At 42.5% G+C, this 27987-nt stretch overlaps 1 protein-coding gene across 1 annotated transcript in view; it reads right to left on the reverse strand.

Annotated features, from left to right (window-relative positions):
- The window catches only part of spdef (SAM pointed domain containing ETS transcription factor), a 75547-nt gene that overhangs the window by 10993 nt on the left and 36567 nt on the right, over nt 1-27987 (reverse strand). Inside the window, exons 2-4 of the mRNA XM_033042371.1 lie at nt 27267-27737; nt 9272-9469; nt 1788-1835 (exon numbers count right to left, since the gene is read on the reverse strand). Of these exons, the coding sequence (XP_032898262.1) occupies nt 1788-1835; nt 9272-9469; nt 27267-27714 (694 nt within the window). The 5' untranslated portion in view covers nt 27715-27737. The remainder of the gene's footprint in view (nt 1-1787; nt 1836-9271; nt 9470-27266; nt 27738-27987) is intronic.

Genomic DNA, 27987 nt, shown 5'->3' on the forward strand with positions numbered 1-27987 from the left:
GGGGGACAGACAATAAGTACATATGAAATCACTCCACTCAATAGACCTTAAGGAGGAGGAAAGTGATGCATCACATGGGTGCATTGCCATAGAGATGGACTCCTGATGCTGACCCTGCGATTAAAGGAAGGAATGTAATTGTCTCGATAAGGGGGGAAAGATGCAGTGCCAACCTCCCATGAGATGCCACGTTTTGGCACTCAGCAGCAACCAGTTTAAGAGCAGCACTGGCAAAGGCCCTGGAACAAATTGCCCACTACATCAGAGTTTGGAGTGTGCTGCAGGTGCTGACCGAGTTATTAAACAGTCATTTGTAATTCCCATTTGATTTCTTGTAACAATGATTTAATGATCATTATTATGTGTGTTTTTCCTTCATTCGGACATGAATATCCCTTTACACCAATATCGGCCTCTCATCAGGAGATCCCATCCCATCCCATCCAGGCAAAGTTCAGGGCCCAGCCAGAGGCTGACTTTTGGCAATTATTTGAGCTCGCTGTTGATTTCAACTAATAAATAGAGGTGATAATCCTACCACTAATATTTAGGAAACTTCTGGAGTGATTTTGCAATCTTGAGTAAATGCCATGTTATTATAATAGAGAAAACCTTCATGTAAATTCAAAAGAAGACTATGAACTTCAATGGCCAATTGTCAATGGCACTTTGCTTCTCATTGAATCATTGAAATTTCAAGCAGTGAAAGGGGGCCCCATTGTGGCTTGAGTTTATTGGATTTTATTTTATGAAATGGTATCTATGTATATTGTGCTTACAGGCCTGTTATGATGCTGCAGGTCAGAATCGCATTGTTCCGTTGTCAGTACATTTGACAATTAAACACTCTTGACTCTGCCAACCCAAAAAAGCATCACAGAGACTAATCCCACCTTGTTGCTCTCAACTGTGGCCTTGTTTCTCGCAATTCAGGTTAATGCTAAACATTGTGCGAGTGTTTTCTTTCTCAGCCACCGTTTCAGGTCATGAATTCCAGACTCCACCACTCATTCACAGGTGGCGTGGACAGAAGATGACATTCAAATTCAATACATTTCCTAATTGTGCTTCAAGATTTCATCTTCTGGAGGGAAGTTCTACCCCATTCAATGGCTGCACACACAATTAAACACTCTTGACTCTTGACGCTGCCAACCCAAAAAAAGCATCACAGTGACTAATCCCATCTTGTTGCTCTCAACTGGACCTTTCTAAATGGATATTCACTGAGAGAGGGTGGTGAGTTTATGAACTGAGCTGCCACAGGATTCGTTGAGGCAGGTACAATAACAGCATTTAAAAGACACTTGTACAGGTACACGGATAAGAAAGGTTTAGAGGGTTATAGATCAATGCAGGCAAATGGGACTAACGTAGATGGGTCATCTCAGCTGGCATCGGTGTGTTGGGCTGAAGGGCCTGTTAACATGCTGTATAACTCCATGACTGTGATTCTATGTTGGGTGCGCATGTAGCAAATCAGCTCCTTTTCTGACTATGGAATATTCCCACTAGGACAATTTTTGGCAGATTATACATTTTCATTAAGACCGTAAAATATAAAATGATCATAAGGATAGGGTCCACTACATTCTCACTACATTCTGAATGCATTAGGAACAATGGGTAGATAGCACTAGAGATTGTGTCGAGAAACAGTTACTTCAGCACGTCGAGACCTTCTGCAAGTACATCAGGATCAGGTAGATTTAAAGAATCTATTTCTATAAATAGAAAGCGAGGTTACATACAGATGGAATGTTCAGCAGTTGTGGGGAGCATGTTACCATTATATCTGTTATCTCCAGGAGAAGATTTCCCTTTCATCCAAGCAGCTAAAAACAAAAGGAAAATAGTTTGTTTTAATCATCAGTTCTCAGCATGGAACCTTTCATTATTCAATATTACTTCTCCCCTTTAGAGAAAATGTGTGTTTCTCAACCTTTGACAACCGGTGCTGAATGTGCAGAGTTTGTACGTTTTCTCTGCGACCATGTGAGTTTTCTCCAGGAGCTCTGGTTTCCTCCCACATCCCAAAGATGTGACAAACCAGACTCGCTACCACAGTCACAGTGTGTTTTCTCGGTGCTTGCCTGTGCCTCCATCTTCTTCTTCCTACACCAAAGATGTGCAGGTTTGTAGACTAATTGGCTTCTGTAAAAATTGTCCCAAGTCCAGTGTTTAGGATAGATGCGATTTCCAGGCTGCATCTATGAACTAAACTAGACTCAAGATTTCAAAAGAACTTCACAGCAATGGACATACATTTTAAACGTAGTCAGTTTTTCAGTGAAATGATTAAAAGTGCCTTTCTCTTGGCATCTCCTCGCAGTAGTGGAGAGTGCTGCAATGTGTCACTGATTAGGCAATGAATTGGTACATAGTGTAAGTTGGTGTCCACAATACTAATCATACTACATTCCTCAATCTTTAACCAGCCTCATGGGAGCATTAAAACTGCACCTTCTGAGGAGGCCAGGGGAAAGCATTGTACTCCCTTGTGGGCACCTCCTGTCCACCACTGGCATATAGGAGACTCTATGGAAGCAAAGGAACACAGCATGCTCATGAACAGAAATAACATCTCTCATTTTGGCTGTCAGAAGTTGTCCAAATGTTTATCAAGTCTATTGAAATCCTCCCAAGCAGAGTGTTCCAAGGGACGCATTCGGAGATCGGATATCAACTGCTGCTGGAAGGACATCAACTCCGTGAAAGACGCTCTGTGTCTGCCCGAAACTTGTTGATCTCTTTGCTGAGTAAGATGTCTGTCTGCAAATGTTGCCAATTGGCCTGCTGCAGCCTGCAGGAGTACGTGCTGAGGGACGCACTGAAGCTTGGTCCATGCCAAGGCTCTGTGTAGGAGGACCACAGTCTAAGGTCCTTCCGCTGCTGGACATTGGGGAGCAGGGTGTGGTGGAGGCGCCCCTTAAACGAGGGGAGGAATAGCACCCCAGGGGGCCATGTGAGTAGCAAGGGTGCCAGGTATAATAATACTTCTGTGAATACTACCATATACAACGCAAGTGAACACAACCCAATCTCTCTCCTTTTCATACTCTGCTTTTCTATAATGTGAACCAAAGTGGTTCCCTTCATATAATCCATAAATTAGCCATGATCATATTGAATGGCAGGGCAGGCGTGAGGGACCTGGTGGCCTACTCTTCAGTTTAGTCTAGAAGGGCCAGTGCGGAAACAGGCCCTTCGGCCCACCGAGCCCGCGCCGACCACCGATCCCCGTACATTAACACTATCCTACACACACTAGGGACAATTTGCAATTTTACCAAGCCAACTAACCCACAAATCTGTACATCTTTGGAGTGTGGGAGGTAACCGGGGCACCCGGAGAAAACCCACGCAGGTCGCAGGGTGAACAGACTGTACACGCAGTCAGGATCGAACCCGGGTCTCTGGTGTTGTAAGGCAGCAACTCTACCGCTGCGCCACCGTGCCACAACTGTACTTTTACTCCTATTTTGTTGTGTTCTTAAACTTATGTGTTTACACTCTGTGTCTCGAGATTCCTCTGCACACAAACAAATATCTGTTTCCTATCATTTAAAAAGTGTTCTACTTTTTGTCTCTTCTCACCATTGGGAACAATTTCACAATTTCTTATATCTACCACCTGCTTGTCAACTCACTTCTTTTTGCAGAGTCTGGTCATTCTCCTTAAGGCAGACTTTTCCCAACTTGGACTTTGTCCCTGGAACCATGTGCTGTGTCCCAGAGAACTATATTATGCATTTTATAGCTTCCCCCTTTGCTCGACCCATTGTAACTCGAATTGACTTCATTGTATTTATGTGTAGTATTATCTGATCTGTTTGAGATCTGGGGGTCCTTGTTCATCAGTCATTGAAATTAAGCATGCAGGTACAGCAGTTAGTGAAGAAAGCTAATGGCATGTTGACCTTCATTACAGAGGAGTTGAGTATACAGTAGGTCCTTCTGCAGTTGTACAGGGCCCTAGTGAGACCACACCTGGAGTATTGTATACAGTTTTGGTCTCCAAATTTGAGGAAGGACATTCTTGCTATTGGGGGAGTGTAGCGTAGGTTCACAAGGTTAATTCCCGGGATGACGGGACTTTCATATGTTGATAGAATGGAGCGACTGGGCTTGTATACACTGGAATTGAGAAGGATGCAAGGGGATCTTATTGAAACATATAGGATTATTAAGGTACACAAAATTGCTGGGGTTGGACACGCTAGAGGCAGGAAACATGTTCCCAATGTTGGGGGAGTCCAAAACCAGGGGCCACAATTTAAGAATATCGGCTAGGCCATTTAGAACAGAGATGAGGAAACACTTTTTCACCCAGAGAGTTGTGAATCTATGGAATTCTCTGCCTCAGAAGGCAGTGGAGGCCAATTTTCTGGATGATTTCAAGAGAGAGTTAGATAGAGAGTTAGATAGCAGAGTCAAGGGATATGGGGAGAAGGCAGGAACGGGGTACTGATTGTGGATCAGCCATGATCGCAGTGAATTGCGGTGCTGGCTCGAAGGCCGAATGGCCTACTCCTGCACCTATTGTCTATTGTCTATTAATGTCATGCAAAACAAAACTTTTCACTGCACCTTGGTACATGTGTCAATAACAAACCTAAACCTAAATCTCCATGTAAACTTCAATGAGCAATACAAGCGCAAAAATATTCAACTGTATAATACGCAATAATCAACAATCTTTCAGCAACATAAGAGTCTTTTTTATGAACAGGACATCATTGTGGTTAGTTTTAATGCTAAGTTGCTTACATTACTGCAACCTGTGACAAGGTGGAGAAAGTATCAACTATATGGTCTGCTGGATCCAGTGCCAGCTTCGTCGCTGAAAGAGAGGTCATCTCGCGCCATCAGTTCTCACTGTGTTAGCTTGATTTATAAAACAATGGCATGGTTAATTTGACTCTCTGAGTGATGCCAGCCCTGTGAGTTGTACCCCATTACACACTATACTTTGGATCATACAAAGCCATTTTCTACCAAAATGCATTATGTTCTGATGAAATTATTTTAAGAAGCACACAATTCATCCCACTCAGCACAAATGCGTGGGAACCAGCACAACTCAGCTCTCTATCCAAGGCCCATCTTATTGAAGCCCTTCACCAGTACAATAGAACTACACCCCGAATCAAGGGAAAGAATTGTAAGAGTGATGAATTGCGTAATGAGAGGGTTTATAATAATAGAAATGTCAAGACTGCTAAGATTAACAATTGTAGATAAAGTTGCAGATAATATTGCAGATTAAGGAAAATAAATGATGGAAAAGATAACAAAGACGACCAATAATAATAAAGTATTCATAATGCAATGATATGCATGTTGGTAATAATGATGATGGAAACTTGTGGGTTTAGTTACTGAAGTATGATGGAATGGAAAAGTGCTGTTATGATTCAGTTATCAAGCATTGCAGTTAATCGGTGAGCTGCTCGCAAGGGTTTTGGAAAATAAGACCATTGCAGAAAAACTGACTTTCTTTTTCCAGATGAATATTAGGATAAAACATTTTTTTTTAAAGGAAGCACAAGTTGGGCCACTGATCCTTCAAGCCTGCTCCGCCTTGCTTAAGATCATGGCTGATCTGATCTTCATATCGCTCCTTCAGATCTTCAACTCCACATATCTGCTTGATCGACATAACTCTCAACTCCCATCTAATCCAAAAACCTGTCAGCTGAAGCCTTTAAAACATTCTATGACTCAGCCGTCATAGTTCCCTGGGGAAGAAAATTATAACCTTCCTCACCTCCGTCATGCGTAGGCGACCACTTATTCTGAAAGGATACTTTTACTACTGGATTCGTGCAGGAGGAGAAGTATCTTCTCAGCATTGACCCTATCAATTCCCATTCAGGATCTTGGCAACAAGGAACTGCAGATGCTCCACTTGGGTAGCTTACAACCCAAACTATATGAACATTGAATTCTCCAATTTTAGGTAGCCTCTAACTGATAGCCTCTAACTTTAGGTTGCCTGATAACAGGTGGGAAGAAGCTGTCTCTGAATCTGGAGGTGTGTGTATTGACACTTTTGTACATCTTGCCTGATGGGAGAGGGGAGAAGATGGAGTGTATGGGGTGAGACTCCTTGATTACGTTGGTGGCCTTGCCAGGGCAACTTGGAGTGTAGATGGAGTCAACAGAAGCAAGGTTGGTTTGTGTGATGGTCAGGTCTGCGACCACAATTCTCTGCAATTTCTTACTTCCTAAGTTAGGTCAAACTTCCTGAGCCTTCTAAGGAAGTAGTGGCGTTGGTGTGTTTTCTTGGCCATTGCTTCCTGGACAGGATAGGTTGCTGGTGATATTTACTTCTAGGAACGTGTATTATATTCTATCTGTGATGTGGTATGGATGCACTTTATTATGGTGATCTGTGTTATTAGTGGTATGTAACAAAAGCAGTGTACCATCATGTACCGAACCCAAATACCACCAACCCTGGTTGCGTGGCAATTAAAGATTCTATTCTATTCTATTCTATTCTGTGCTCATTTCTATTCGGATTGTCTAAATCCCTAAAGCCTCTTTATAACCTTTACCACTTTCACAATTCCATCTAGTTTAGTATCATCAACCAAACTGTTAATACAGCTTGCAGATAGCTGGGGTTCAATCACCAACCCATGTGGTACCCCACTACCCTGCCAACCTGAGAACGATCTTTTTATTCCAACAATTTATCAGATATCCAATTCCATATCCATGATGGTACATTAGTCACAAGTCTCCATGCTCTAACCGAGTTGACCAACGTCCTGTGGGTGACTGCATCAAAAGTCTTTCAAAAAATAAAAGCACACTATATTCACAGGTTCCCTATCTACTAGTCACATCCTCAAAGAACTCTAGTAGATTAGCCCAACACCATTTATCTTCCTTCAATCCATTTTGACTCTGCTCAAACCTATTTTTTCTTATCATCTATCTATACACTGTAAATGGCATGATTGTAATCATGTATTGTCTTTCTGCTAACTGGTTAGCTCGTAACAAAAGCTTTTCACTGTACCTCAGTACACGTGATAATAAACTGAACTGGACTGAACATCCTTCATTAGAGATTTCAGCATTTTTCCTATCACTGACATTGGCCTAACAAGAGCTCCCTGCTTGCAATCCTTTCCCTCTCTTTTGTTAAATGTTGTTAGGGGGTGGGGTGTACATACTGATCACTGGTCGCCATGGACTGGATGGGCTGAAGGGCCTGTTTCAGTGCTGTATCTCTGGAGTAAAGGTTCCTCAGTGTATTGATGTGTGCATTCCTTTTTTATAAGATTAGACACCAAATGTTGGCGTAACTCAGCGGGTCAGGCAGCATCTCTAGATAGAAGAAATGGGTGACGTTTCAGGTCGAGACCATTTTTTCATAAGGATTTGCTTCATTCATTCTAGATATAAGTTAATCTCTCGTAGGCTTTCTCTATTCCTGTTACATGTACTCTACTTTCCTGATTTATGCCAAGCCTGATATTACAACATGAAAGCAAGGCAAGCTCCACCAGCATTGAAATAAAGAGCTTCCTGTTAATATTGGATCATTCCAAACTACATGTACATTATGGAACCATCCAACAAAGAAGCAGAGTGCCCTGATTATAACCAAGCCCGAAGATGTTTATACATAACCTGGCCATTGGAGCATGGATTGGCTGCAGATACAACTAAACCAGGCAATGAAACCTCAATTACCTTGTGCAGGGAACTCAGTTGATGCTGTGTGACCATTCACAGCTTCAGAATACAAGAGTGACCCTCTGACACATTACTCAGTGGGCAAAATTTGCACGGGATGATTTCAGAATAAAACTTTGTAAACAGGGAGGACAATGCAGGGAGTAAGACCATAGCCCATACGACCCAGGAGCAGAATTAAACATTCGGCCCATCCAGTCGACTCCGCCACTTGATCATGGGGCTGATCTATTTTTCCTTCTCAATCACATTTTCTTGCCTACTCCCCATAACCTTTGACCCCCTTAGTAATCAAGAACCTGTCAATCCCTGCTTTAAAAATACCCACTGACTTGGCCTCCACCAATATCTGTGGCAATGAATTACACAGATTCACCTCCCTCTGGTTAAAGAAATTCCTCCTCATCTCATTTATAAAGGTCCTTCCTTTTATTCTTATGCTCATAAGTTCATGTTATTGGAGCAGAATTAGGTCATTCGGCCCATCAAGTTACTCCGCCATTCAACCGTGGCTGATCTATCTTTCCCGCTTCACCCCATTCTCCAGCCTTCTCCCTATAACCCCTGACACCCGTTCTAATCAAGAACCTGTTAATCTCCGACGCACTGTCAACCTCCAATTCAGAGGTTGTGCCCTCTGGTAATAATTGGCTCTCCCAATAATGAAAAAAAACAATAGTGGTTACATGATCATTAAACTAAACTGGTTTCACCACAGGAATCCATGCTGTGCATATTATTTTTGATACCGGATATTCAAACAATAAAACAAGACCATGATTTATGTGATTCTCAATCCAACAACATGATAAAATGTTTGTTTATGGGAAACTAGGTCAGATCAAGTTAGCCCGAGATGTTTTCCATGGTGGAATAGATTGCCAATAACTGCTACCCATGGGTGAAGTGGAATGCTGGAAGGTAGCTAAACTTTATTGAGTTCTAAATAAAATTGGGGCATTTAGAACCGGAAATTCTATCATAATATGTTCACATTATCGCAAAGCCCCTTTTATACAAGATTATCAATCAATTCCTTCTCACTAAAAATCTTAAATAACCTTTTCCCAACAGGTTTCTCAACTTATTGATCCAGAAAGGATCTTGTGTACACACCACAAATTAACTACCAAGGTACACAAAAATGCTGGAGAAACTCAGCGGGTGCAGCAGCATCTATGGAGCGAAGGAAATAGGCAACGTTACTCCAGCATTTTTGTGTACCTTCGATTTTCCAGCATCTGCAGTTCCTTCTTAAACACAAATTAACTACCTACTTATTATAGTAAGTTTGATTCACCTACCCTCGATGTAAGTTAACATGAGTGTGGGGGGTTGACACAAAATGCTGGAGTAACCCAGCGGGGCAGGCAGCATCTCTGGAGAGAAGGAATGGGTGATGTTTCAGGTTCAGACACTTCTTCAGACTTCTCGATCCGAAAAACCACCCATTCCTTCTCTCCAGAGACGCTGCCTGTCCCACTGAGTTACTCCAGCATTTTGTGTCTACCTTCAGTTTAAGCTGAGTATATCTTCAGTCAAGATGAGCACATACCAGATTTCCAGATGTCTAAGTGTGCGTACAAAATATCACCGCACATCGGAGATCTCTGCCTGAACTCCTCTTCCGACATGGAGCAGAGGTCTTTCCCACTGAGATCCTGGAAGGATTTCCCAATCTGTGGCAGTCGATATTGATGTTCAGTCCATAAGATCCACTTCTGGACATTCCCTATACTCCACTCCATTGGGTCTGAAAAATAACAAATCATCATTGTTAATTGCAGGAACCTTATCAATACAAACTTAAAGCACACGGCATTGGGGGTTCAGTATTGATGTGGATAGAGAACTGGCTGGCAAACAGGAAGCAAAGAGTAGGAGTAAACGGGTCCTTTTCACAATGGCGGGCAGTGACTAGTGGGGTACCGCAAGGCTCAGTGCTGGGACCCCAGCTATTTACAATATATATTAATGATCTAGATGAGGGAATTGAAGGCAATATCTCCAAGTTTGCGGATGACACTAAGCTGGGGGGCAGGGTTAGCTGTGAGGAGGATGCTAGGAGACTGCAAGGTGACTTGGATAGGCTGGGTGAGTGGGCAAATGTTTGGCAGATGCAGTATAATGTGGATAAATGTGAGGTTATCCATTTTGGTGGCAAAAACAGGAAAGCAGACTATTATCTAAATGGTGGCCGATTAGGAAAAGGGGAGATGCAGCGAGACCTGGGTGTCATGATACACCAGTCATTGAAAGTAGGCATGCAGGTGCAGCAGGCAGTGAAGAAAGCGAATGGTATGTTAGCTTTCATAGCAAACGGATTTGAGTATAGGAGCAGGGAGGTTCTACTGCAGTTGTACAGGGTCTTGGTGAGACCACACCTGGAGTATTGCGTACAGTTTTGGTCTCCAAATCTGAGGAAGGACATTATTGCCAGAGAGGGAGTGCAGAGAAGGTTCACCAGACTGATTCCTGGGATGTCAGGACTGTCTTATGAAGAAAGACTGGATAGACTTGGTTTATACTCTCTAGAATTTAAGAGATTGAGAGGGGATCTTATAGAAACTTACAAAATTCTTAAGTGGTTGGACAGGCTAGATGCAGGAAGATTGTTCCCGATGTTGGGGAAGTCCAGGACAAGGGGTCACAGCTTAAGGATAAGGGGGAAATCCTTTAAAACCGAGATGAGAAAAACTTTTTTCACACAGAGAGTGGTGAATCTCTGGAACTCTCTGCCACAGAGGGTAGTTGAGGCCAGTTCATTGGCTATATTTAAGAGGGAGTTAGATGTGGCCCTTGTGGCTAAGGGGATCAGAGGGCATGGAGAGAAGGCAGGTACGGGATACTGAGTTGGATGATCAGCCATGATCATATTGAATGGCGGTGCAGGCTCGAAGGGCCGAATGGCCTACTCCTGCACCTAATTTCTATGTTTCTATGTTTCTAAAACAAGATACTGGCAAGATAAGATGGAGTTAATATTCTTAATCTGCAGGGAACATAATATTTATATAAAATGCATAACTCAAATTTGTTTCCTGCATTGCTCAGTCAATGAAAGAATCAAACAATTTAACTTTATAACATATGTGATACCACAGGTTGCAGGGTACATTCTCACACACTACAAATTGCTCATTTGCCTGGATTTTAACAAGAACCATCTCACCTTTTCTTCTACCTGTTAAATGCAAAGGAGGGTTTCTGGCTTCCCACATCCCTTGTGTTGGGGACCTCACTTAGGAGTGGATGGAATATTGCTTGGTCTAAAAGCAGGATGCCCACCAATAGTCAGTGGGATGGAGTGGGAAGGGGAGGGGGACGGTGCTCCTCCTGTCCATGCCAAGACAGTCAATAAGAAGCAACAGAACCAAGATGGACTCCAGACTATGAGTTCACATGGATGTTTCTTGAATCCAAGAAAGTTTCCTAAATTGTCAAAAATGACGGGTCAGCATGAACACACGACAGCTCTGGCTCAGTTGATCAACAGTCCTTACCCTGATGTGTTGGTTGTTTATTCTCTAGAGTATTCAATGTAACGATTTTAGCTTTTGATAAGCTGCAGCACTGAAGTGTCTTTTGGATGATAAGATAAGCCAAAGACCGATTTGGTCTCTTAGGTGACCACAAGTGGTCCCATGGTACTATATTGAGGAGGATCACAAAAGTGTTCCCTCGTTTCTTGGCCATACTTACCCTTCAATGAACATTATTAAAACGGTAATTTTCTCATTGCCTGTGGAAACTTGTTGTGTACAAAGTGCCGGCTCTGTTCTATTGTTTATTAGCACTACATGTGCCTTAGGGTGAGAAAAAGATGAAAGGCAATGTCTAAATGAATCATTATAAATTGAGTCACCGTATAATGCTGCATAAGCTTGAATAAACCCAAATGCATGATATAACATGGCAGTTATGGAAATTCTCATCTGATAAAAGCCCTTTAGGTGTCATGTGAGGGTTCACTAGCCTTTTTATGTTTTCCCATTTCAGTTTGTGACAGGGAGTTATTCACAGTGATTGACTTCAATCCTTTTTTAACTACTTCTACCTCCCATACTATTAGTTCCATTTTGTCCACAAATAATCTTTTACTATAAGATCTCCCTCAGGCCCCATAAGGCAAGAAAGGATTCCAGGCTCTTACTGGGGTATTAAAGATTTGGTCAGCATTCCACTCATGTTTTTGTGACTGCGTTCCTCACTAGGCTGCTAACGTTCTCTCCTAGACCCATGAAATGTGCTGTTTTGATTCATAGTTTTGTGTCATAGTCATCCCATTGGTGTAACCTTTGACCTCTTGCTTATTAAATATCTGTCTATGAAAGATATATTCATAGACTCCACTCTTCCTGCCCTTCCCCAACACCACAACAAAGACAATTCAAAAGATTCGTGACTCTGAGCGAAAAAACTTTGCCTCATTGTTCCTCACAAGAGAAATGACCCACAGCAGATGCTACTGTAAAGGGCCTGTCCCACTATACGAGTTTACCCAAGAGCTCTCCCGAGTTTAAAAAAATAAATCAAACTCATGGTAAGTACGTAGAATGTGCATAGCGGGTACGTCGGAGCTCGGGACGTCTCTTAGTGGCTCTAAACGCTAACGGCAGGTACTCGGGAAACGCGGTAAGCTCGTGAAGTTTTTTCAACATGTTGAAAAATGTCCACGAGAGCCCCGATGAGCCTATGAGCGGCTATTACCGTAATTCTCCGAGTTCGAATCAGGGGAAACTCGGGAGAACTCTTGAATTACCTCGTACAGTGGGACAGGCCCTTAATAAACCTCTTCAAAACAGTTTCTAGCTCATTGCTATCTTTCCTTAAGGAGACCAATGCTATACGAGGCACTGCAGACATTCTATATAACTGAAGCAAAATATACTGCTACAAGCAACTCCCCAGCAATAAACGATAATAATCTAATTATTTGCGGTGCCAGCTTCCTGGCCCTTTTATGGATAGCGCACTAGAGACCAAGATACCAGGAAGAACTGGCAAACTGAAAGAAATGAAGATGTGGAGCTGAGATCATAAAGTCCGATCAATGGGAAGCTTGAGTTAAGGGAAGTGATGGCAGAAATACTGTAACAATAAAACATATTTCATGGTTGTGGGAGCGAACAAGAATATGGATTTGAGATGATCATCAGATTGAGCATGATTGTACTAAATGGCAAAGGGAGTTGTAGAAGCCTAATGGTCAATTCCTGCTTCTAATTCATATGCTTGCATGTTCCAAATCAGCTAAGGGTCAGTGGGAAATGCTTTTGTCTCTGAGTCACAAGTTAGGGGTTCAGATCTATTTCCAGAGACTTGAGCATCGCATCCAGCTTGAAGCCTCAGTTCATTGGCAATGCTGCACAGTCGGGGGTTGTCAAGTGTATTACATGTTAAAACAAGGCCCCGTTTGTTGTTTTCAATGGATATCAAAGATACCACCTCACAATTTCCTTAAAACAAAGATAACTAATTCTCATTTATGTAAATGTAATGCCACTTCACAGTTGTTGCTGCACTAGTTGAAGCCCCAATAACTGTGATACTTTGCAGGTTAATGATAAGGCAAGCAGTGGGAAATGGAGGTGGGGGTTACTAGATGAGATTTAAAACTTCCATATTTAATAGCCAGACCAGTTTACCCAGAACATATTACTCATAAATGAAGAAACAAGGTACTGCACATGCTGGTTTACATAAAAGGGCACAAATTTCTGGAGTAACTCAGTGGGTCAGACAGGAAACATCACCTATCCATGGTCTCCAGAGATGGTGCCTGACCCACTGAGTTACTCCAGCAATTTGTGTCCTTCTTCTTCTTGCGTGTGGCGTGCACAGCCTAACAAAACACTACATCTATTTGTTTGTGCACGTTGGGTTGATTGCATTAGTCAAAACAGGTTGCAATCTCCCACCCCCTCTCTGCTCTGGACCAACTGGATAATAGGAACACATACACCAGGCTACATCGACTACAGCTGGACACTATCATCTCCTCCAAAGTTACCACCAAGCCCCAAGACCTGGGCCTCTATACCTCTCTTTACATCTCAATCCTTGATTTTCTCATTGGCAGACCCCAAACAGTGTGGATTGATCTCCCCTCCTCGATGGCCATTGACACAGGCGCAGGTCCAAGCTCCACGTTTAGCACCCTGCTCAACTCACTTTACACCTATGACTGTGGGCCTAACCACAGCTCTAATGCAATCTCTAAATTCGCTGACATCGCTGTTGTGATTGGAAAAATCAACAGTCAGAACACAGGAGAGTGATAGAACACCCAGCAACCTCTTGATCAATGTAACCAAAACCAAATAAATAATTCCTACACTGACATTTCTGTCCTGAGCCTACTCCATCGTCAGAGAGGGGCCCAGCGCAAATAGGAGGAGCAGCACCTCATATTTTGCTTCGGCAGCTTGCACCCCAGCGGTATGAATATTGATTTCTCTAACTACAAGTAGCCCTTGCTTTCCCTCTCTCTCCATCCCCTCCCCTTCCCAGTTCTCCGACCAGTCTTACTGTCTCCGACTACATTTTATCTCTGTACCGCCCACTCCCCTGACATCAGTCTGAAGAAGGGTCTTGACCCGAAACATCACCCATTCCTTCTCTCCAGTGATGCTGCCTGTCCCGCTGAGTTACTCCCGCAGTTTGTGTCGATTTAACCTTCGATTTAATCTTTGACCTTCGATTTAAACCAGCATCTGCAATTCTTTCCTACATAAATAAATAATTGCTGACTTCAGAAGGGGAAAGACTGGAGACCATGTGACATTTTTCATTGGTAGGTTGGTGGTGGAGAGAATTAGCAGTTTCATATTCCTGGGAATTAATATCTTGGAGGATCTGTCCTGGGCCCAGCACATGAATGTAATCACAAAGAAGCTGTACCAGCATTTCTCCTTTCTTAGAAGTTCAGAGATTCTCTATGTCTCGGAATTAGGGTTGCCAACTGTCCCGTATTAGCCGGGACATCCCGTATATTGGGCTAAATTGGTTTGTCCCATACGGGACTACTCTTGTCCCATATTTGACTGCAACTACTCAGGTCTAGGGGACTATCGGATCGGAGCGCCGCATCTGGCCCCTCCTTGCCTGTCCCGACGTAGTGCAGCCCATGTAGTGCAGCTGCCTCGCCCGTGGTCCCGTCGGTCGGCAGCCCGGCCAGCTGTCCGACCTTCAGACCTTCGCTTACCGCCAACACCATCACCCCTCCTTCTCATGGCCGATCATTGCGCCCGGGCCAAAACTCCTCAGCTGGCCCGCTGGCTGGGCTTTGTGTGCAGTCCAGCACCTGGGCCAACTTATCACTCACCCAGCCACGGCCGAGTCGGTCAATGAATTGCCGTCGGGAATTTGTCCCTCATTTTGACCATTTGTCCCTTATTTGGGAGTGAGAATGTTGGCAACTCTACTCGGAATATTGTAATAAACTTTTACAGATGTACTGAGAACATGTCCTGATGGGTTGCATTATGGCTCGGTGTGGCAATTTCAATACACACGAATGCCAAGTGGCTGCTGAGAGTGATGGTCTCAGCGTGATCCATCACCAGCAAAGCACTCCCCTCCATCAAAAGCATTTACATGAAGCACTGTGTCAAGGAGGCATCATCTATCCCTTCTGTCCGGCCATGCCCTCTTCTCATTGCTGCCATTGGACATGAGGTAATGAGACCTGAGGCACTACACCACCAGTGTGAGGAACAGCTACTTCCCTACAACTATCAGCTTCTTGAACTAACCTGCAAAACCCTAATTCCACCTTGACAACTGAACAATGTGGCCTTCCTCTTGTGCCACTAATTAGATTTTGCACCAATGACTTGCATTTTGCATATTTTTTTTTTGCTTTTAGAAGTTTTATATGCCATTTATGTACAATTTATGTATAATTTGTTTTTGTGTATTTGGGCCTAGGTGCGTGTAACGCTGCAGCAAGCAAGATTTTTTTTCATTTTATCTGTACCTCACCATACTTGTGCATATAATAATAAACTTGACAACCCCCTTGCCTGCCACAGTTAAATTAGAAGTAAGTATATTTGCAATGGGCTGAAGCTGAGTTTTGATTACTTGTTGATTTAAACCCTTCCCCTGGATTCCCTACTGTATGGATGCTAGTTACAATTGCTTCCTCATCAACATGTACAAAGCAAAGCAATTCATTCCACCAAGCTGAGACATCGGGCACTGAAGAGGCCACAAAGAACCACACAACATTATCACGACATGACTAATCAAATCTGTCTTTAGCAGTGTATGAATTTTAATGTCAACAATAGAAACAATAATCCATTACTGAAAATTAATGCGTTTTTTTCTCTTGCTGGTTAATAACTGGACTGTAAAGTGCACAGCAATAACAGGCAAAGATATAACAGTAAGAGTGGTCAAATTAGAATGGCCTTTTAGCTGTCATAGTCAATAGTAGCAAGCTGCCATTTGAATGGGGAGGTAATTGTGATATTACCCGTGTGACCAGCAAGAGGCTGTGGTCAAAGAGCGGGCACTACCCTGTGGCACTCCCTCAACTCACAGACTATTGTAAAGTCACTCCACACCAGGAGCATTGGACCAAAGCATTTACTTGATATAATCTGTTGTAGCTCGTACCCGCCCCAAAGCCCCAGCCAGCAAGGTGACATTTCAAGACCCTATTTGGAGCAAGCCTGGCACTGCCACTAGCTACCTAAAATGCCATCAGTATTCCCCTTAAGACTGATGAGATAACAACCTGTATGAAAATACATTTTCTTCAGTAAAGTAGAATCAGTAGAACATAAACGACAACATTTCCAACACACTGTACTTTAAGCTATTGCAAATGTTGTTTTATAGGTCAGCATGACCTTGGTATACACTGTTCTGAGATAGCGCCTGCTGAATAATGTGCTTTACTTTGATTATTGGCTTTCCGCTGCAAATATCCAGTCAACAAATACTGTTATCTGTATGTATTTTGTTTTTCTTGAATAGTCTTGAAGATATCTGGTAGACTCCATTATTGATTGGGAAGACCGTATTTCAATATTGAGCCATTTTGGGGATCGGCACAGAAATATTGGAACTACATGTCAGCGGCATCATTCAACCAAAACAAAAGCGATTGGTTATTTTTTAAACTCTGCAAGATAAATGAGTGCCATGTTCAGCAGTGCTCGGACATGAATTTGCTCATCGCAATAACAAATACTAACATCACACAATATCTATGTGTAATACAATGATTTCAGCAAGTAGGTAACATTAATTGCAATATTCATTGGATTAAATCCACTGTGAATGACTGGCATCAGCTAAAGTCAGCCTCCATTTCTGCAAAGATTAGAAAAGAAACAACTACTGTTTGGCCATCTGATGCCACCAAATTGTAGAGCCAATATTTCTTCTAATAATTCCCCAAAATTAACCTTCTAATACTGGGGAAATTCAGCCCACTGTCTCTTGGAATCATTGATATTGCCTGCTGCTGTACCAATTCCTGGGTCTGTCTCAAAGTCCAGAGGTGAATCTAGTAATTTGATGGGAGTTGAGAGGCCGGGAGAGATTCTGCAAGATCATCATTGTACAGAATAATAATAATATAGAATATGAACACATGATGTTACTGATTGCTGATCAGCAGTGGATGGACTTGGCTGAAGCTGAGCAGGGCTACATTCAATAATGACTTCTCACAGACAGAGTAAGCTCAGTGGATCATAGATGCTGCACTAGAGCAGGAGAGAAGGAGATTCCTCAGGAAATCTGATGCTGCCCCAGACGCACACGCGTGCCGTGCACAGACGCGCACACACGCACACAGACGTGCGCAGACGAGCACACACACACAAACACGCACTCAGGCACGCACAAACACACACACGTGCGCACACACACACGCGCATGAGCATTGACGCACACACACATGCACACCCAAACACACACATAAACATGCACACACACGCACACATGCGCGCACGCGCATAAACACGCGTGCACATACACAGGCATGCACAAACACACATGTGCGCATACACACGCATGAGCATTGACGCACACACACACACATACCCAAACACACACACACTGAATGGGATCATAGCCAGGAGATAGAGTCATGTAGTCATACTGCACTGTACCAGGTCCGTTAGCCCAACTTGTCCATGCCGACCAAGATATTCTATCTATGTTAGTCCTATTTGCCCTTGTTTGGTTCTAAACCTTTCCTATTCGCGCATCTGCCAAAATGTATTTTAAATGTTACAGATGTGGAGCTACAAGAAGTTCAGTGATCTACAGGGTGCTCTAGTTCAGTGAATGCATCTTTTACTACCAATTGCCTCAATGGCTTTGAACCCAACACAACCTCCACCCAGTCACTCATAATTCCTACCATTCAGGACTCACACCAAATATTCATTTGCTCTATCTCTCCCTCACACACGTTGCATGGATCTCATTAAACGCATCTCATTACATGAACAAACTCTCAGCAGTTTAGCCACCACACATATAACAAAATACATTATTCAATTTTAACAATCACGTCCTGGTCTCTGGGAGGACATGTTGAACATAAGTGGGGCCAGCAGAAACTAACTGGAGAGGGACTGACATGTCCTTCAATCTCAAAGGAGGAGATAGTTCTCCCATTACTTGTATGGTCATTGAAGAGACCCTGATCTTAGACACTGACATTTATAACGTGGACATTAGAGGAGTGAATTCTCTTTTATGTTTGCTGTATGGAACAGTTGACACAGAGTGATGTGCAAACTACCAACAATGGCGTGCATTACTGGAAACTTGCAATTTTCATAAAGCAGTCCGCAGGTCACGGCAGGTCATAGGTGAACACAGGTGAGGGCGGGTTTTGATAGTCAGATGGTTGAACAAAGACCCGACATGAAAAAAACAGAAGGTGCGAGACAAAAGGATTGAAGCGTTGTGAATTGTGAAGCCAGAGGAGGGAATGTAGTTGGAGGGGAGGGAGAAATAGGTGTAAGCCCACGTGGGGCACGGGGGGAAGAAAGGGGGTGTGGGGGAGAAAGGCAGGGGGTAGCAGGTGTGACGCATCTCAAATGTGCACGTGCATTTGCAAATTATAGATGGGAATTTTAAAAGCCCAAACAATGATTGCTCCAGAGTCACAAGTTCATGTTCACAAGTTATAGGAGTAGAATTCGACCATTTGACCCATCGAGTCCACTCCGCCATTCAATCATGACTGATCTCTGCCTCCTAATCCCATTTTCCTGCCTTCTCCCCATAACCCTTGACACCTATTCTAATCAAGAATTTGTCTGTCTCTGCCTTAAAAACATCCACTGTCAAGGACTCTTCAGACCTGTATCGGCCAAGTCAAAAGAAAATGATGTGGCATTGCTGTTTGCGGGACCTTAGAGATGTGCTCTAAGGTCCCACTTAGTGGTGCTGGCTCGAAGGTCCGAATGGCCTCCTCCTGCACCTATTTTCTGTTTCTATTTTTTATATGTTAGTTGGCCTGCGTTCTAATAGTGTATTCTACTTGAGGTGTTGATCATTTGGACACTCTGAGGATGTCCAAGTTCTTTCTATGAAAGGAGTCCAATCAAATCAGTGATATATACGATAAGAGGTAGAAAGATAGGTTAAATATTGTGTATCACCCTATGGGTTAAGATGATATATGTACCACCATATGCTCAGTGCTGCCTTCAGGAAGCACTTGTATCCAGAAGCAGGAACAAACCCTTGTTTGGCAGATTGAGCAGTGGAAGCTGAATCTATGGAATGAACCATAGAACAGTGAGATGAGAGGGAGGGACAAAGAGTGAAGACCTTCTCTAACCGACATGTAAATCTGTAAGTGCCCATTCACTTACTGCCCCTGGTGGTCTGCCTGCCTCTCTGCAACAACGTCTTCTGTGCTCTGGTTTATGGTCCAGCAAAGCACTAACAATTGTGAACTTGAGAACTCAGTGATTGGAACTCATACAGTCATAGAGTTATACCACGTGGAATAGACCCTTCGGCCCAACTCCTCCATACTGACCAAGGTGCCATCCCGAGCCAGCTCCAATTCCCTGTATTTTGGTCCTTATCCCTCTAAACCATTCCTATCCATGAACCTGTCCAACTGTGTTTTTAACAATGTAATTATACACATCTCTACCATTTCCTCTGCAATATTGTGACATAAACCCCCAACCCTCGGTGCCCCTTTAAATCTTTCCCTTCTCAACTTAAGCCTTGCCTACCCTGGGGAAAGAGTTGTGACCGTTCACCTCATCCATGCCCCTCATGACGTCTTTCAGGTTAACCCTTAGCCTCCTTTGCTGCAGGCAAAGCTGGTTATGCCCAGGATGTTAGCCAAACCCTGTTCGCCAGAATTTTGATCAAACCCACACCTAGAAATTATTGCTTCAACAGCCTAGTGTCTCCAGCCTGTTAGTTGATAGGGTGGCATTTTATTAAGGGTTGGGCTGTATTACTCAACCTTAAAAGGAAATGAACACTGCTTGCCATCTGCTTTCATATTCAAATTATCTGTGACTCCTCACCTAGATATCAATGCACCAAGGAGCTGGGTAAATGGAGTCCAGATAAAAGCTGTTCCATCATTTTATGTTGTTTTACTATAGATCAGTAATGATCTGAGGGAAGGAAGGAACAGATTTATCGGTGTGAATTGTTTATCTGCACTCAGGCACTATGAGTGTGCTCTGCACCATGCACTCATTCACAGTGCCCTGCACTGTAGTAACGATTGCATAGTTCATTTGAAAATGTTTTTTTGTAATTTAAGGGCAAATGTTCTTAATTTACAAAGAAACCATTTGAGCTGAGACATAATTTCTTTTGCCTGCTTTTCCATTCAATAAGAGCATAAATGTACTTTTACCTTAGTTTGTGCACTAACCCTATATTCCTTGCTTCCCTTGATATCTGAACAAACAAAATCTCTATCCTGAGTAAACTCAGATACTGATCCTCCACATCCTCTCGGGTAGAGAATTCAATAGATTCACTCAAAGCCCTCGTGCAGTAAAGCCCAGCCTACCATTTAACTTTCAATGACTCCTATCTAAGAACACCCTCTGATCGCCAATACTTCCTTTCTTGAATAATGTTGTTAAGTTCGGGACTATCCAATCTGTGGGAACTGTTCTAGAATCTATTCATAGTCAATGCCTCTAAAGCTTTGGGTACAGTGTATCAAATCCTGAGGATTTATTGCCATGGAGTTCCAATAATTAACTGATATTAGCTTAACCGAATGCCGATTTCTTGAGCTGCCTGTTTACTCTAGATCTGTAATACTCCATTATTTCCATTAGACTTTCTATTCCATTTTCCATCAAGATAGACACAACATACATATTATCTCTAAACTATGTATTACTCTCACTGTCAAACCATTTGATATAGCTTCCTAATCTACCTTAACCAATTCACACCTCATGCCATTGCAGTTTGCTTCATTCAGATTTAATGCCCTAGTTTCATATTGAACTAAATCACTTTAAATGCTGAAACAACATTCTGTTATATTATGATAATTCTCCCCTAAAGATTTCAAAACTATCAAATTAACCTCATCCAATACTCAGAACCCGAACAAAAATAACTTGTTCCTTTGTCATCCATCATTAAATGATCTAGAAACACATCTCTTATATAATCCCTCAATGGGATTAGCGGGCCAGCGGCTGCGTCAGCAGGACTGGTGGGCGGCAGCTTCGACCACCCCGGGCCGCGGTGTTTGAGCCGCGGGACAGTTGTAACATCGCTCCGGGGGGTATCGCCTCAGCGCAGAGGGAGAAGAGGAGGGAAGAGACTGCAGACCTAAGACTTTTGCCTCCATCACAGTGAGGAGATGCTGGGTGGACTCACTGTGGTGGATGTTAATATGTGTTTATTGTTGTTTTTTATTGTATTGTATTGTATGTATGACTGCTTCAATTTCGTTCAGACTTCGGTCTGAATGACAATAAAGGCTATCTAATCTAATCTAATCTAATGGATTCTCCACATAATTGCTGCTAAATTTATTTCTCAGTGTACATGAAGATTAAAATCACACATGATTATTGCATTATCTTTTTTTAATTTCCTAACATACTCAGCTCCCCATTGTCATTACCATTGGAGATGATAACCCAGGTTATTCCTTGGTTAACCTAATTAACCCCATTGAGCTATTTTTAAACAAGGCCCCAGTGCCTTAACCAATATTTACTCTTCAATTAACCATTCTGAAAAAACGATTAACTGATCGTTCTCACATTGATGTTAGGGGGCGCTTGCTACGCATAAAATGGACGTGTTGGATGTACAGGTTAACTAATGACCTACATTAACACACACTTAATGGTGCTCTGAGACAACCTGTAAGTGGTATCATAGGTTCCATATAAATACAAATCTTTCTTAAGGGGCTGCCCCACTGTACGAGCTAATTCAAGAGCTCTCCAGAGTTTAAAAAAAAATCAAACTCGTGGTAAGCACATAGAATGTACAGAGCGGGTACATCAGAGCTCGAGACGTCCCTTAGAAAAATTTCAGTCTTAGTATTACTAGATCTCAGTGCTGCATTCGACACAGTCGATCACAACATATTACTAGACCGTCTGGAAAACTGGGTGGGACTTTCGGGCACAGCATTAAAATGGTTTGAATCCTACTTGAAGGACAGGGACTACTTTGTGTCTATAGGTAATTACTCATCTGAGCGTGCAAAAATTACATGTGGAGTTCCCCAGGGCTCCATTCTGGGGCCTCTTCTGTTTAACATCTAAATGCTTCCACTGGCTCAGATCATGAAAAGCATCAAAATATGTTACCATAGTTACGCAGACGACACACAAATCTACATAACAATATCACCAGGAGACTATAGTCCAATACAAGCACTGAGTAGATGCATTGAGCAAATCAACGACTGGATGAACCAGAATTTTCTCCAATTAAAGAAAGAAAAAACTGAAATAATTGTTTTGGAGCCAAGGAAGAACGATTAAAAGTTAGCACCCAGCTTCAAATGGTAATGCTAAAAACAACAAACCAAGCCAGAAACTTAGGAGTAGTCATGGACTCAGACCTGAACTTCAACAGCCACATAAAAACAGCCATAAAGTCAGCCTACTATCACCTAAAGAATATATCAAGGATTAAAGGACTTATGTCTCAGCAGGATTTGGAAAAACTTGTCCATGCATTTATCTTCAGCAGGCTCGACTACTGTAACAGTGTCTTTACAGGTCTCCCTAAAAAGTCGATCAGACAGCTGCAGTTAATTCAGAACGCTGCTGCTCGAGTCCTCACTAAGACCAAAAAAGTAGATTACATTACTCCAGTTCTGAGGTCTTTACACTGGCTTCCTGTCTTTCAAAGAATTGATTTCAAAATACTACTGTTGGTTTACAAAGCACTGAATGGTTTAGGGCCAAAATACATTTCTAATCTTCTGCTTAGCTACGAAGCACCCAGACCTCTCAGATCGTCTGGGACAGGCCTGCTCTGTGTCCCCAGAGTCAGAACTAAACATGGAGAGGCAGCATTTAGTTTTTATGCACCACATATCTGGAACAAACTCCCAGAAAACTGCAGGTCTGCTGCAACTCTCAGCTCTTTTAAATCTAGACTGAAGACTTTTCTGTTTGCCGCTGCCTTTCAGTAAACAATACAATTTATTAATTACCTATATTGCACTGTAACTTCTATTCCTGGTTTTATTCTATTTTAAATATTTTATTTGATTGCTTTTAATTTTGTAATTATTTTATCTGAATAATCTAATAATCGTTTTACATCTAAATGTCATTTCATATGTGTTTCTTTCCAATGCTTATAATGTTTTATGTAAAGCACTTTGAATTACATTGTTGTTGAAAGGTGCTATACAAATAAACTTGCCTTGCCTTAGCGGCTCGTAACGCTAACGGCAGGCACTCGGGAAACGCGGTAAGCTCGGGAAGACGCGTGAAAAATTTTCAACATGTTGAAAAATGTCCACTAGAGCCCCGAGTACCTACTAGCGGCTATTACCGTAATTCTCCGAGTTCGAATCAGGGGAAACTCGGGAGAACTCTTGAATTAGCTCGTACAGTAGGACAGCCCCATTACAAGACTGAAGAATTGACTGTGCCATGGTTTCATTTATAAATAAGTTTTGTAAACGATAACAGGGTAACATCTTGCAGATTGCCTGTGCTCTTGCTACTCGGCTAGCCTGCTCATAATGGCCAGTATGTTTACTGCACCGAAGCGTACAGCTTGGATTCAGACTTTAGAGATACAGCTTGGAGGCGGGTCCATCGGCCCACCAAGTACAAACCGACCAGCAATCACCCCCATACACTAGCACTATCCCACACTATGGACAATTTACAGTTTTTATCGAAGCTAATTTGCCTACAAACCTGTATGTCTTTGGAGTGTTAGATGAAACCGGAGCAGCCGGAGGAAACCCACGTGGCATTGGGAGAATGTACAAACTCCGTACAGACAACACCCGCAGTGAGGATTGAACCTGGGTCTCTGGAGCTGTAAGGCAGAAACTCAACCCCTGCACCGCTGTGCTGCCCTTCAGTGATCCTTCTGTTTGGTCAGAGTTTGAGAAACAGTGGCAACTGGCTTCCGTTTGCCTAGAGTTAGTTGACTGCATACATCAACCCAATTCCATTTAACAACAGATTGCTATTCAACAGCCCTTGCTAGAATAGGAAAGCGCAGCCTCCAGTCATGGGCAAACGGGACAGTGAGGCACCACAAGGTTCAATGTGGTGAAAGGAACTACAGATGCTGTTTTTTTAAATCAAAGATAGACACAAAGTGCTGGAGTAACTCAGAGGGTCAGGCAGCATCTCTGGAGAAAAAGACTTGGTGATGTTTCGGGTCTGAACCGAGGAAGGATTCCAACCCGAAACATCACCCGCCCTTTTTCTCCAGAGATGCTGCCTGACGCAGAGTTACTCCGGCACTTTGCATCTATCTTCACCACAAGGTTCAATATTCTGTCAGTGCCCATTGTTCAGCCTGAATGGCATTTGAGATACTGGAGGCCTAATGTCAATCAACACAATCTCTTGAGAAGAGGCAAAGACCAAAAGCAGAGTGAAAATTGGAAAGAATGATAATGGTCTATGTTGGGAACGCAGCGTAATGGGGAGTTGACTAGGTAGATGAATGAAAACCTCACCCATGAGCTCCAGAAAGAAGGCACTAAATGGGGGAATGTTATTTTTCATGCTGGGATAATGACTGATCCCGCTCTGGACTTGAATCCAATGTAAAATCTCAGTTCCTTAAAGATCTGCAGAACCTTTTATTCTAATTCCTGCTCCACTCGGCTTGAGTGACCAAACAAATGGAATGATGGAACTGTAAATTCATCTACATTTGACAAAAGGCATAAACACAAATTTGGAAGATTTACAAGTGTAAATTTGTTGGTGATTGGGGTAAGGATAAATAAGTATAACTTAGATTGGGAGACAGTTTTCTTTGTACATTTCTCAAATGGAGGGCTTCCATCTGTTTAGTCTTGCTCACAGACCCCAATCTGATTCAGTTTGCCCGATTGTCTGACACAAAGGCAATAAAACCATTCAGGGGGTCACCTGCTCCTCATGTCAAATAGATGAAAATAATGTGATCGCATGGAGTTTTAAAAGAATAAGCCGTTGTGACAAGGGCATGAAAGAGAAAAATGCAGGGCTATGGGATCGAGAAATGAGCAGCAGGTGAAGCAGCCTTGGTCGGCTGTAAGATTCTATGATGTAGCTTCTCCCAGATGCCTTCTCTATCGCTTCAGATAGGAGGTACGCATAAGGTTCAGGTGCCTCTTTTTTTGCAGTGCTTCATAACTAGATCTTAAAACTCTGCTGTCTATGAACTCTGAACTCAATTCCTTTTATACAATTAAAGTAAGAATGACAAATGCCCCCGATAGAGGTGGGGCGTCAGCTGTGAAGCAGGTACACTGTTATTTATGTGTCGAACTCTGGTCCAGTGACCACTAATATGCCCACTTGACACGTCCTCTGTACATGGCTGACTTGATAACATCCTAAATGAACCTGTCCAAATACTTCATTTTCCAGTCACCAACTGTGTGAATGGCTGCTTGACTTTGTGTGAGATCAGTGGGGTTTTCAAAGCAGTGACCCAAACTAGTTGGGAAGAAGCGAACACAGATTTAACTGGTAATAAAATCTGGCAGAAATTGGGGTTTTTTTACACGGTGAGCTGTAATGATCAATGAGGGATGCATAACTTGCATTGGTGACTAAATAAAATTCAACTGACTTTAAACAGTGAATTGATTTAATATTGGAAGAGGTTATTTTACAAGACAATGGAGAGAGGACGGAGAGTGGAGCTATGGGATTGTTCTTCCAAAGACAAGATATCGCCACAAGAACACAGTAGCTTCCTTTTGCGTTACTTAATTTGGATATTCACACGCATTCAGTATCAACCCTTGTAAAGTATTCTGAGACAACCCTGGAACCTGATGTTGTGCTAATCTGTCAATGTTTTTCCTTATTAAATTGTGTCCATATCATTTCCCTTGCACCTGAATGTTGTAACTTCACTTTAACCGCTCAAATTAGGCTCCTTTTTGCTTGCAGCGGAACACGATCATTAATTTTTAGATCTGCTGCTTGAACATTATTAAGTTCAATTTATGGTGAGAATGCTCATAATGTCCCGCAGTTTGCGATCAATAAAATATATAACTGAGCTTGTTTACAATCGAGGCAATAGAAGACTCATATTGTCATAAGGCCATAAGGGATAGGACTAGAATTAGGCCATTTGGCCCATCAAGTCTACTCTGCCATTTGATCATAACAGATCTATCTCTCCCTCCAAACCCCATTCTCACGCCTTCTGCCCATAATCTCTGACACCTGTACTAATCAAGGATCTATCTTTCTCTGCCTTAAAAATCCACTGATATCTTGTATGGACAAGGAATGAGGCAAGTCCATTATAACCTGCGGACATCCCTTTAGCATTCGATATTCATGTAGGACAATGCGGAGAGTCACTCGAGTACAGTGCAAACAGAATTTATCACATTGTACAAAGTAGTTGCTCTGAAACAATCTGCCATATGCTAATACGTCACTTTAATCCTGAGCTAACAAGTTTATGACATTGTTGATCAGTCAGCTATGGCACACAGTGTACACACCTGTATCACATTACTCTGGATCTACAAGTCTTCATGGCATCACTTTAATCTAGACCACCATTTTACAGCCATTACACAATCTAGGAAAGTCTGCTGCTTTGTATTTATATTACATACAAATGATGTGTGCCAAGAGTAGTCATTGTGTAAAGAAATGTTAAGAAATACTAAAAGTAAAGGAAGAATATACATTTAAAAGGTGTTACATTGAGCTTATTGATGGGAGGAAAATGAAACCAGATTTAGCTATTAGAAAAATATTTTACCAAGGCTCAGAAACGTTTTACATTAAAGGGAAAAAAGCAGCTTTGGTTAGAGTATTCAGCTATTAAAACTAGTCATTTGAGTTACATTCAGTATTATTTACCTGCAGAAATGTTCAGTAGCTTACAGGCTGTCTCTATCTCCTTGAGAACTTCTCCAACCACCATGGTCTGAACCTGTTCTAGAGACCTTTCTTCTATGTGGACACTGTTCTGATAGTCGAGCTCCGTGGACACACAAAGCTCCTGGCTGTCCACAATGGGGCATTGTTCTGGCTCTTTGTGTGGCTCAGTCTTCAAGCTGTGGTCAAGTTCTGGACGCTCGGCTAACCCCTTCGATAGCCACGCACAGTCTTCGGTTAGCAACATGTCGAAGTAGGACAAGTAGACAGGCAGCGTCCGATCAGGGGTGGGGGGGTTACTGGATGGTTCCACCACTGTCCACTCAAGGCCTTTCGGGTGGCTGGGTTTCTCCAGGTTAGTCAGTATCGCCTCCTCAAACGCAGTCCGGCTCTGATGCAGCATGGTCAGTCTTCGACCAGCACTGCCCATCACCTTGAGCAAACCCTTCAAATCTACAGCAAAACCAGAAGAGACAAATGATTAATAGCATAACAACACCATCCATAGACTGATGAATATTGACTGCATCACAGCAATGATGTTTATTGAACCCATTGGGAGGTTTTAAGCTAGAAACAGGGGATTACAGGGTCAGTTGGTCACTTAAATATACCAGTAATATCCTGAATGGGCTTTAATGAGCAATTTACTCATGGGTCAGCTTATATTAATGGGTGATCACATTAAGTGTGGCTGTTAGAC

The sequence above is a fragment of the Amblyraja radiata genome, chromosome 24 (assembly GCF_010909765.2).
Source record: "Amblyraja radiata isolate CabotCenter1 chromosome 24, sAmbRad1.1.pri, whole genome shotgun sequence".
NCBI lineage: Eukaryota > Metazoa > Chordata > Chondrichthyes > Rajiformes > Rajidae > Amblyraja > Amblyraja radiata.